The sequence below is a fragment of the Papaver somniferum genome, chromosome 5 (genome assembly GCF_003573695.1).
Source record: "Papaver somniferum cultivar HN1 chromosome 5, ASM357369v1, whole genome shotgun sequence".
NCBI lineage: Eukaryota > Viridiplantae > Streptophyta > Magnoliopsida > Ranunculales > Papaveraceae > Papaver > Papaver somniferum.
The window spans coordinates 20,514,210-20,526,081 of record NC_039362.1 but is presented as its reverse complement, the minus strand read 5'-3'; the positions used below and the strand labels follow the sequence as shown (position 1 = coordinate 20,526,081).

The following is an 11,872-nucleotide window of genomic DNA, read 5'->3' as shown; positions in this document are numbered from 1 at the left end:
TGGCGATCTCCTGTTGACGTTACTGGACGGAGGGAATAGTTAGCAAGGCATGTTGTTGGAAGTTTTATCTCCATCATCAATTACACCCCTATACAACTCAACACTTCTGTTATTTTTATGGCATCTACATCCACTGTACAAATAGGGCTTCCACAGAGTGCAAAGTAAAATCATGAGTGAGAAATTTTAACCTAGTAAATTACATGTGATTTCCCGTACCGGTAGAGAATTTAGCCTTGAATTAGATACTCTCAATCACCAATGTACAATCAATTAGTGTCAACACCACCAACCATATATCTTTTCCCGGGCGATTTTGCATAGTTATGTAACTATACTTCTCTAAGTGAAAGTCTGACCACCTAGATAGGTTATCCTTCTGATTTATATTTGACTTGGCAGGTCAAAAACAATCCCGGACACAGTTTGGATGACAGTGTCTCAACTTGTCATGGCTACAGCCTACCTCCTATTTGCATCAGCTTTGAAGCATTACTTGGAGTATGTTATGGGGTTCAGTTTTCTGTCATGGTCCTTACCGCCTCTGAACTTTTTGGATTGAAGCATTTTGGTGTCACATACAATTTCATGTTGCTCGGAAATCCTCTAGGTGCAGTTATCTTCTCAGGGGGTTTAGCTGGTTATTTATATGATAAGGAAGTAGAAAAGCAGCAGCCTCAAATTTACAATTTTTCTTTCATTTTTTCTCATATTCATGGAGCTTTACAGCGGGTATTCACATTCCAGTGTAAAACTGAGTTCTTACTCCGTGTCAATAACTTAAGAGGACTTTAGTATACAACATGAATATAAACATGGAAATAAGACTGAGTATGTTTAAATGCACTTTTATGAATATATCATATTACATTTATTACTATGTGTAGGGCTGCTAGATATTTACATGCGCTCAATTTGCCTACTCTTGGAAATTTACTTGCAATACATTCCTGCGTCGCATGCCGATCGTGGGTAGGCTGTGCCGCATTGGTTGAACCCAGTGAGCACTTTCCTGTAGATGACACAAATGGACGTCAGGTAACAATTTATTGAAGTAGATCAAATGATGGTGGTTGAGGACCATTTTTTCACCCGCTGATATTATTATCAACGGTTGTGGGAAGTATATCCTCCTGAAATGTAAATACTCTAAAATACTTCTAATACCAACTGAAATGTAAATACTCTAATACCAACTGAGCATCTCAGTTGGTATTATATCTGCCGTTACCTGATTTGTTCTTCGCTGTGGTCACTCATGGAATTCCTCCACGAATCTGATGTCCCAATCACTTTGTTGAATTCAAACTGTGCAGTGCAAGTCAGTATTCTTACTCGATTGGATTCAATTTATAAGATTAGAAAAAGAAATAAGTTAACAATGTAACTACATCAAAGTTCAAATTTGCTCAGAATCTCAGCACCAACGGTTTGTATATGAATCTTATTCTAGGGTTTATATCAAAGATAAGGAAATAAAGTTGAGGTGCAATATAAGGAGAAGAAGATGAACCTTACTATTACTTTTCCAACCATCAGCAAGGCAACCTGTCGCTTTGAAGCTTTGAATCTCTTCACCCATATATTTTACTCCCTTGATGAAAGTGTTATTGTAAATATAATTATATCCTACAATTAATCCAAGAACAAACAAACATCAGGCTGCAAGAAGAAACACTAACGATAGATCTTTCTGGAAAACTGATGGTATATATCGCCAACACCTTACTGGTGATTTGCAATTAACCATATCCTTGTCCTAGTATTCGCACACACGAAGCCCTCTCCAATATATCAACCCACTCTATTTGTCATGATTATAATTTTACCGCCATTATCTACCTAACTCTTTACACGCTCCTCACCTTCCAACCTTCAAAATAACAGTTAGTGACCTACAATATAGTGGAGTTTCGGGTTGTGCGTCATGGCTGCAAACTTAAAAGATTCATCAACATCACATGTCTACAACTAAACCATTCTTAATGGAACTTACAATCCGAAATAGGATATATAGAACTATAATTTCACGCACAGGGTAGGTCATGTTTCACCAACTATTAAAGAGCCAATAAAAGAAAAAATATTACTGTGCGATAACCACAGAACAATGTTCTATTTTAATATTCCAGATCATAACTCAAACAAATCCTGGTTCACCATATTCATATTAAATAATGATATTGAACGAATACCAATATATGTTGTTCGAGACGTATATGAAAGTAATACCTAACAGTCAATCCCATGAAGAATCCAAAGATGTTGAAAGGCAGGTGATCCCAGTTCGGAGCTGCCTTTATCATGGAAAGATATGGCGTTAGCTCCACTTTATCATTCACCACCAATGACATTAGAATAATTATAGCCTCTGCAGTCAAGTATGCGCGAAATTAACTAATGAGATATATAAGTAATTAATTCAATATTATGCATAGTTTTGACTACGAATCTACTTCTTCCTTTCCTAAACCCTAGTTCCGAAGTATATCTATACCCGCAGCTCCACTGTCCATCCTAAGTTCTCAAAAGTTACTCGGTCTTTTATTTAGGAATGTCAAGACAACATTGGTACACTAAAGTCTTGATGTCAGGGGAACAAAATACATGTCAAGTGAGCTCTTTTCCTGTCGGGATACTTGAATTTAGTTTCCTAACACTTCTCCGTGTTGACCCACACAATCGACAAATATAGAAGGTAATGGCATCGGTCTGGCAGAGAACACAGCGACAATGATAGATACGAGAAGATTGGTCTATTTACTAAAATTTCATAAGCAGTGGTCAACGAATCCCTTACTTCAGAGACGAAGCCGAATTACCTCCAGTTGGAAAAAATTTATAAGATGCTCCATGAATAGTCATGCATTCTACTTTATATAAGGCTTCTGCATCTTCTTTCACATCCAGGATCAAATAATTCAAGCTTCCTTGGAAATATCTTTGATTTGCTCCGCCTGAATCCAAGAAACAACACTAATGTCAAATCATAGAAGGTTAATAATTTAAACCTGGAAAACAAATAACAAAAACACTCCACCTAAGACCAAGAGTACTGATATTGGTTTACTGAAATTACTTGATAGTTACTGATACAAAGAGAGAGCATATGTATAATCACATATCTCAATTATGAGTCAATTTACACACAACAAACTGAAGCAACATTAATATCTCAATTATGAGTCAATTTAATCGATTTAGTGTGTTTTTACAGAGACTAACATCAAACTTCCTCGGGCTGCAAAGATATGAGCGACTAATTCCACTGAGAGCAACATTCTATCTCTATAAGCTCTAGTATACGCAAGGTTTTCCAAGACACTTTCGCCAACCATTAAGAACTAACATTCAACCACTGACTATTATGTAAAGCCTAAATTTTCCAACTTGCTTCATACATATATATACTGAAGTTCCCTTTGCGTCAATGTACATTGATTTAACTCACTTTCATGTTAACATATACCGCGATATCCTTTTGAGAAAAATGTAATGCATCCTAAGCAGGATCAAAATCCTTATGGCAATTACTACAAAGCAATCCCGTATCGTTTTTATACAATGTTGCAATGAATCGATGGCATGTTACACTTGGGCCAGCATTTATCAAATTCATGGTCATCCTAACATAAAATAAAGCACAACATGTAGCAAATGCGCCTGTATTATGACATTTTCACACTTACACTCATACACAGTAGTGAATTTAACGTTCCAGTGATAAAGTAGAAACAAAATTATTCACTCAAACTCCAGGTGGTTTCACTAACGATGCGCAAATGAATTTAAACAGTTTTGATTCGACTGAAATCATAAGCATCAGATTATCTCAATTTGTTTCTCAGTAGAGGTTTAGACAGTGAGAAAAACCTATTAATAAATCACCAAAAACTCATGGCTTTTCTTAATGTATATACACATTAAATAGGATAGTTAGCGGAGCTGAAATTTAGATTCATGGGTTACGAACTTTCCTTTAACTTCAATTGTTGGATTCATGAGTTAGTCTTGGTATGAGCACAGCTGAAATTTGGTCTTCCTTTGGAATCAATTGTTTAGATCAGCAGTATATTTGAGCCCCTCATGGGGTATTTTAACACTAAACTTAAAACAAAATCGACTAAATATAGTGAAGCAAACTAAATGGAAGTATGAATACCTCCTCGTCAACGATAACCTCTTCCCATTTCCTTGTCACTCGAACTGTGACAGCATTTGACTTTCCTTCTTCCGCTGATCGCAAGCACTTGAAGTTTTCCTGGTTGGCTGAGAAGCCCACCTTTGGTGGGTTGCATTTGACCTGCGCTGCCATTTTGATGTCAATTTACCAATCTATGCCAACGAAAAACACATCCAATACTTGCATAATCACAATATAAAAGTAACATTAGGTAAATCATATCCAAAAATAACAAACATCCAAACTGAGAAGTTGGATTTTGGCTGAAATCATGAGAATCAAACTGGAATACCATACCTAATTCGATTAGGAATCCTGACCCCAAAAACTTCATCAGTAACAAACCTAATTACTAACAAAATTAACATGAAATGAAAAGAACAACAGGAAGTGAGAAAAAAAAAACAATTTTACCATGTTCAAAACATACTTTTGCTGCATAGCTAATGTCCATTATTTTTTTAACCAAATCAAACAAATCAAAAACACAAAAATAAGTGATATTGACAGGGGAAAATTTTCCATCAAACCCAATTAATCGAACACTATCAGGATAAGCCAGCAAAAATTTATGGATTACTGAAGATTAGCTATGAAGCAAACACTATCAGATTAAGAAATAAAAAAACAACAGGGTTTTTTGATAGAACCAAAACTCCAACATCAACATTAGGTTTCCAACTCAGTAGTAAAAAATCATATAATGCAAAGCTGAAATTTTAAAAATCGAAAAATCTACTCATGCGAAGAAGAAATTCTCAATTATTTTGGGGAAAAGACTGAAAGTGCAGAGAGGAGGAACATACGTGTTGAAGAGATTGAATTGATACTCCATTCGAACTGGATCAGACAAATTGCAGTGAAAAAGTGATCGAAAGCTGCCGGTTTTTTAAGAATTTAATCTCAAAAATTTGAGATGAGAAATTGATAACAGAAATCGGAAAGATGGATATGAGAAGGCCATAGATTCGTGATTTTTTTCTCCTTAAATTCGCCTTCTATTGAAGAGTAATCTTGAAATTGAAGGGTTCGGTTAGGGTTCGTCGCCCGTTACAGATTGGAAGGTGGGGAGGAAGAAAAGGAAATAAATCCGTGAAAAAGTATTGTACATATTATGACGCCCACCTGGCACATGAAGATGGATTGACGTTGGATCAAATCTAGAAAACTACAATGGGAGGGGATGGAGAGATCACAACTGCTAGTTGATACAACGGATGTATCCCAGCCGTCCCGTTACGTTGTGTAAGCAATGATATATATGTGTGTAATTTCTTCCCTAGATGTGTATCAAATGCATTGTTTCACTATCTCGATTTTGTTGTTGTTGTGGAACTCAAACTAAACTCCAGAGAGACTTGTGTTGGCAAAGAATGAGAAAGGAAAGAAATAAAATCAATTTGTAAACCTTTAGAAGAGTGAGGTTTAGGATTAAAAAGCATCGGAAATTTCAATTTTGCTAAGATAACCAAATTTCCCTGAAGAGCCCGTGAAAGAAGATTTCAGAAGTTTTTTTTCCCAAATTGCTTGCATATGAAGTTTACCAAATTAGGGTATACATACATTATATAAATACATGTATCACAAACCCTATCTGTTTGGGAGATTGGAAATGGGATAACATATCCTAGAATTTTTTATCTTAATTTAATTTATAATAACCTTGTAATTGGTTAGTTTTAATGTTGTTTGTCTAAAATTTTATCCTATTTTGAGTTAGGTTAACTTGAGTTTGTTTGACACTTAATCCAGAAATAGGTTAATATAAATAAATATTTTAATTAGAAAAAGATTAATTATGAAATATTAGATTTTGTAGAGAGAAAAAAGAGATTTTTTTTAAAAGAAAAACAATTTGAAAAATTAAGACAAAATCTCATTTTAAATCAAAATAACTGTCTAACCCAGGTGAGGATACATGTATCTTAGGTATTTGGGAGAATACTATAACCTCACCTTTTTGGCTTCCTAAAATCAAGGAAGGTTTATTAATCCTTATCTAAGATTGGAATCACAGTGAGACAAACACGTTTTAACTATCTTTACTGGATAACCCAACCTAGGATGGGATATCCAAGATACCAAACACGACATGTATTTCTAGGTTACCTAACCATACAAGATTATTATAATCATCACATCAATAACATCTCCCGTAACGAGATTTCATCTGTGGATATAGGCATCACTTGCCGAACCACTTTACATTCTTGTCTATTTTATTTTTCTTCAATTCGTTTCCTAACCCTAATTATACATCATCATCAATCAATCGTGTTTAGTACCTAAAAGTAACTTCGGGTATAAACAGGTTTATTGTAAGTCTGCAAGAAAAATTCGGAGCAATTATTAAAAGGATACAAGCTAAATTGAGTACAATATGAAGCATTAACTCAGCTCATAACAAGAGAATGACAAATAAAGATTTAAAAGTTTTGGTCGATAACTTTATTTTCTATATGCTGGTCCATATGGGTGAAAGGAATAGGATGAGTATTATCTTCATTGGGATTCGTGAAGCCAGACCCAACTATTTTCTCTGCAGTCGTGTGTTCTGATCTTACTTGTTCTATCGTGTTGAGTACTATCTTCTCTAAGATTTGCTCGAGATTTATCTCTGATAGGTAAGATATAAAAAGTAATCACAAGAATTCTTCGTCTCAGACTCTTGTGATTCCGCAATAACTTTTTATGTTAATCAGTTGGGTTATTGTGAGGTGATTGATATTTTTAGGCTCCTCTTCGGGAGTAATAGACTGAATTATCAATTGGTTCTTTTTTACCTTGATTTATCAAAATACGGAACAAAAATCGAATAAACAATAAACATATCTATTGGAGACATATTTGTTTATAAGTCTTCGACTTTGGGTCGTAACAACTTTTTTTTGTGGGTGATATCAGCTAAGGGAATCAAGTGCGAAGAATCTGGCTTGGTTCTAGAGGCGTAAGGAACACGACTGTATCTTAATCGGTGTGAGACTTGGTTAGGGCTCAACTACATTCCAGTCTGAAGTTAACTTGTAGTAGGCTAGTGTCTGTAGCGCTATAATACAGTGTGGTGTTCAAAGTTGGACTAGGTCCCGGGGTTTTTCTGCATTTGCGGTTTCCTCGTTAACAAAACTTCTGGTGTCTGTGTTATTTTTTTTTCGCATTATATTTTTATATAATTGAAATATAGGTTGTGCGTTGTTCAATCAGTTGATAAATCCGACCTTGTTTGTTGGATATAACTTGATTGACACTTGGGCATCGTTCTTTGGTACCGTCCAGGTTATTTCTCATATCAATCAGGCTCATAATTCTTATTTGTTCGATTGCAGATTGTATCAAGAAAGAGAGATATAACTCTTTGATATATCTCTTGATTGAGCTCGCTTTTAAGTTTGTGCTCTCAAAATTATATTGGAGTTTAGTCCATACAGATTGCCGAACTAATTATTGGGTATGGTTGTTATACCCCCGCTTTTTCACTTATGAACGTTGCAGATTCACTCACTTGTTTTTTTTTTAATTATTTTCTTCTTCTCAAGCACTTTTCAGCTATGTTTCTATCTTTTGAGAGTTTTGGAGCATGAAACACTGGGACAATGGAGGAAGCCATTTTTATACATGTGGTAATTGTATTTAATTCTTTTATGACTTTTGCACTAGTTTAAATTGATTTACGATTTTTCTTAATTATTTGTGATTTTGTTTGATGGTGTATGCTTAGTCTTAAGAACTTTTGATGCATTGTGCCTATGATTTACATCTAACGCTTTATAAAATCTACTTTCGGCAAAGAACAGAGTCAATATTTGTTACTTTATGAGTTATAATTGTCTGGAACCACACGAATATGAGAATTGGTGGAATTCTGAGTCTCAGTACCTCTCGATATTGCTACAATCTTTTGTATATATTTTCTTTATTTTTAGTGTTTTCTATCATTAAGTCTTAAATCAAACCTTCACAAGTTTGATTGAACGACATCTTATTTACCACTATCACAACCACATCAACATTCATCTGTGAAGTTTGAATACAAAGATTTTGAAACAATTTTCTTTGGACCAAATCATTTATTTATGGAAGGATATCATAAATATGTAATTTGCTTTACTTGATGTTCTTTTGAAGGTCTTTTGACCACTGTAATTCCTCTGTACATTTTTCTTCTTCAATATATATCCTTCCCTTCTCTAAAGAGAAAACCAACTAGAGCATGAACGAGAATTTTTTCTAAATTCATTGGTTTGGGTGCATCATTTCAAGAGCTTTAAAGCCCACTATCAATGGGCCTTACATATTCATTTGACTGCTTTTATCTCAAATTTAAACTGAAGTTATAAATTACTCCAGATTATCTTCTTTATCTAGTTGTCATTTCAGTTAATTGAAAACTCTTAAGTTTAATTAATTGCTCTTGTCCATTTATTCAATGATCAAATCCCAATTCAAAATTGCATCAACATTTAGCACCAACATTTAACTGTTATGCTGAACGTTATGGGTGAAAACGAGCAGATTCCTGTAGAACCAAATGCAAATTCGAGAGACGGTACAACCTCAAGATCAGACTCTCAATTGTCGGATACTCTTAGGGTTGTTCATGGTCGGTTTTGGTTCGGTTTCTAGCCAAACCAAAACCGAAACCAATACTATTGGTTTCTAAAAATCTAAACCAAACCAATCCATTAACCATTGATTCGGTTTCCAAATGGTTCCAGTTGGTTTCGGTTTGTCCCAGTGGTTTTTGGTTAACCAATAATTATGTCAAACCAAAAAAAAATACACAAATTTACAAATAAAAAAATCGTAGTTGCCGATAGTATTGGTTTACACAAATTTACAGACAAAAAAATAAAATAAAAAAAATATCAAGAATAGTTAAATCTTACTCTAATTCTAGAGATCAAAAGAAGATATATAATATATCTTAATTTAGTTATTGACAAAAAAGTCAAGAAGGAAGACGGGAAGAAAAAAGTCGAGTAGCAGCAGCTGTAGTTGGGAGTGGAGAAGGGAGGCGACTGAGAGAAGGAGAAAGAGAAAGAGGGAGAGTATCATAATGAAATATTAGATTTAGGGTTTCTATTTATCCTCTAAATCAATAGGTAGAATCTAATACTTGTAAATCGACGGCACAAAATAAGTTTAAAAATTAATCGGTTTTCCAATGGTTTTTGGTTCGGTTTTAGAGGTCAAACCAAACCAAAACCAACACTATTGGTTTTTCACTTTCTACACCGTAACCAATCCATTAGTAAATGGTTCGGTTTGATTTCTTCCTAATTTGTCTGGTTTGGTCCGGTTCCAGCGTAAAACCGAAACCATGTTCAGCCCTAGATACTCCTTTTCTGCCTAATATTGAATACTGAGGTTAATTTAGCCTCAACTGAGAAAGTGATACCAATCTGTAATTCCCTTTGATAAAATGGGAATTCAGCGAACATCATCTGGAATGAGTGTTGTAAACACATCACTTTGAGCATAGTAGCAGATGTAGAACACAACACTTTTAAAAGCTCATTATCCCCTAGCAGAATTAGCACAAGAACATTGAAATCCTTGTTAACTAGTTGTTTCAAATCGAGAACCTGAAGGCACACACACTTACAGTTATACTGGAAGTAAACCAGCCAAGGCACCTAGCTACTCAGATGATCAACTGTTCTAACAGGTTTGAAACTGACTAATCTGAAAGCTGTTGCTGGCTGTATTTCTGGATGTAGCCAGGGAATATTTACCAAAATATCAGGCTGTCATTCTATTAGGTATAATAAAATCTCATTAATTACAAGGAAAAATCTGAATGATGCTGAGTTATAAGGACAGGGCCTGTAAAATGATGCTAATGGAGTTAATAGTGCTACCATACAAGGAAAAGTACGTTTTTATGTCATTTTAGATTTTACTAGATAAGACAAATATTTTTTCTAGCTTTCAAGATGTTACTTGATTTAATGTCAATTTGGTTTGTAGAGTCATCCAGAATGTGCTTTAAAGTACTTTTCTGCTTATTGGGATGCATTGGAACGGGAAAATCTGTGTGGATCATATCAACAGTACTAAGAACACAACTTGCAACTCGAAGGTATGTCTGTGTAACTTAAAAAATATGGAAAAGTCCAACAAGTAGAAAGATTTCTATTGTCTACACATGCATAAGGTACATGTAGAGTCTCATAATACAGTTGCCATTTGTCTTTAGCACTACTGTGATTAGAGATTAACAGAAATACACAATACACATGCAATAGACTTGACACCATTATTTCTTAGGTTTAGTCTTATGGTCTTCCAATCTAGCATCTAGATTGGAAGTCCACGTCAGCTAGAATACCCACCCAAGTCTTATGGTCATTCTGATCTAGTATCTAGATGCGCTGAACCGTTATGTGAAAAGTAGAATTTGGTCGCGCTGAATGAAATAACGCAACAATCTCAGACGGCAGATCAAAAAATAAAACAATCTCGCTGAACCATTCCGCGAAAAATAGAATTTTGGTTGCGTTGAATGAAACAACGCAACTATCTGGCTACTAGTTAGCAATAGCATTCGAGATATATCTGGAGAGAGAAGTAGAATAGAAGAATATGCAACGCTTTTTGTCTAATGTAGAAGCAAAACTAGGCTTAGCCTTCAAATATGGATATGTTGGAATGAGTTTCATGGTTAGTATTCACTGTGCAGTGTTAGAGTTAAGAATAGTGTAAGTAGATATTTTTACCTAATCCTTAAGTGGGTATTACTGTTGTAACTATGCACAAGTATACAGGGAGTATTAGTGAATTACACTTTTTCATTGACACTCTCTCTCACAAAAATTCTCTAGAAATCTATTAGTTTTGTACCTAGAAGTCACTGAAACTCTCTAAATTATTCTTTACAAAATCAATAAAAATCTATTTTAGGCTGGAGGGTCAAATGTTGATGATGATGAAGAAGAAGAATCTGACAAATCAAAGTCTGAAGTTAATGATGAAGACAAAGAAGGAAGTGATGAGATTTGTTCATACTTGAATTAAAACCCTATTGTTCAACTTAAGTTTTGATATGAATTGTTGTGTTAATTTTTGTTCTCTTGAATTCTGTTTGTAGGAGGAAGATGATGACTAAATCTATAGAATTCTCATTTGACTACCTCCCTATAAAATAACCCCCACTTTATAAAATCTTCAACTGTGAATGTTCTTGAGAAACAAGGATTAGATTTACCATCTGGAACAACTTAAATCTAATGGAGGAACAACTGCACCAATGCATATAGAACCGTGTTTACACGGAGAATGGGTAGGTACCATTGGGGGAAGAGAACATTCCCAGAGTGATGCCTCAGCGCAGGTGAATTAGAGATTCAGGGCAGATAAGCCCTTAGAGTAGAAATTGTAGTTTGGATGTGGAGAAGTCAATTTGGAAGGTAGCTCAAGAGATGCATGTGAACCTAATTCCACAATATTTATCTTTGGAGGGGTCAGAGTGGTACCCAAAAATCATACTAAGATTGACACCTCATAAAGCTATCCTACCCAAAATCTAAACCTTCAGCGTGTATGAAAGACAAACCACAACAGTCTATAACAAACATGTAAATCAGTTCTTCATATCGCTTGCTATAGATCTCTAATTCTGATAACATGGTTGTGATAGCGAAAGTATCTCTTGCATGCGAACAAATCAGTATGGAATGCATCAGGAAAAAA

General features: G+C 34.8%; 1 protein-coding gene across 6 annotated transcripts; it reads right to left on the bottom strand.

Annotated features, from left to right (window-relative positions):
* Nucleotides 1-677: 677 nt before the first annotated feature.
* Nucleotides 678-5,247, bottom strand: LOC113281115. Of its 6 annotated transcripts, none has more exons than XR_003325916.1 (8): nucleotides 4,990-5,247; nucleotides 4,163-4,303; nucleotides 2,823-2,957; nucleotides 2,233-2,371; nucleotides 1,866-1,931; nucleotides 1,514-1,629; nucleotides 1,232-1,308; nucleotides 678-1,012 (listed from the first exon to the last, which is right to left on the bottom strand). XR_003325916.1 is itself a non-coding variant. In XM_026529764.1 (6 exons), exons 3-6 carry the CDS (start codon nucleotides 2,863-2,865, stop codon nucleotides 934-936), a joined length of 315 nt encoding a protein of 104 aa, XP_026385549.1. In that variant the 5' UTR covers nucleotides 2,866-2,957; nucleotides 4,163-4,308; nucleotides 4,990-5,247; the 3' UTR covers nucleotides 678-933. The 6 variants fall into 6 exon arrangements, 2 of the variants coding, with proteins under 2 accessions (XP_026385549.1, XP_026385547.1); XR_003325918.1 differs by having other exon boundaries at nucleotides 1,519-1,629; XR_003325915.1 differs by lacking the exon at nucleotides 1,866-1,931.
* Between the last annotated feature and the right edge of the window lie 6,625 nt (nucleotides 5,248-11,872).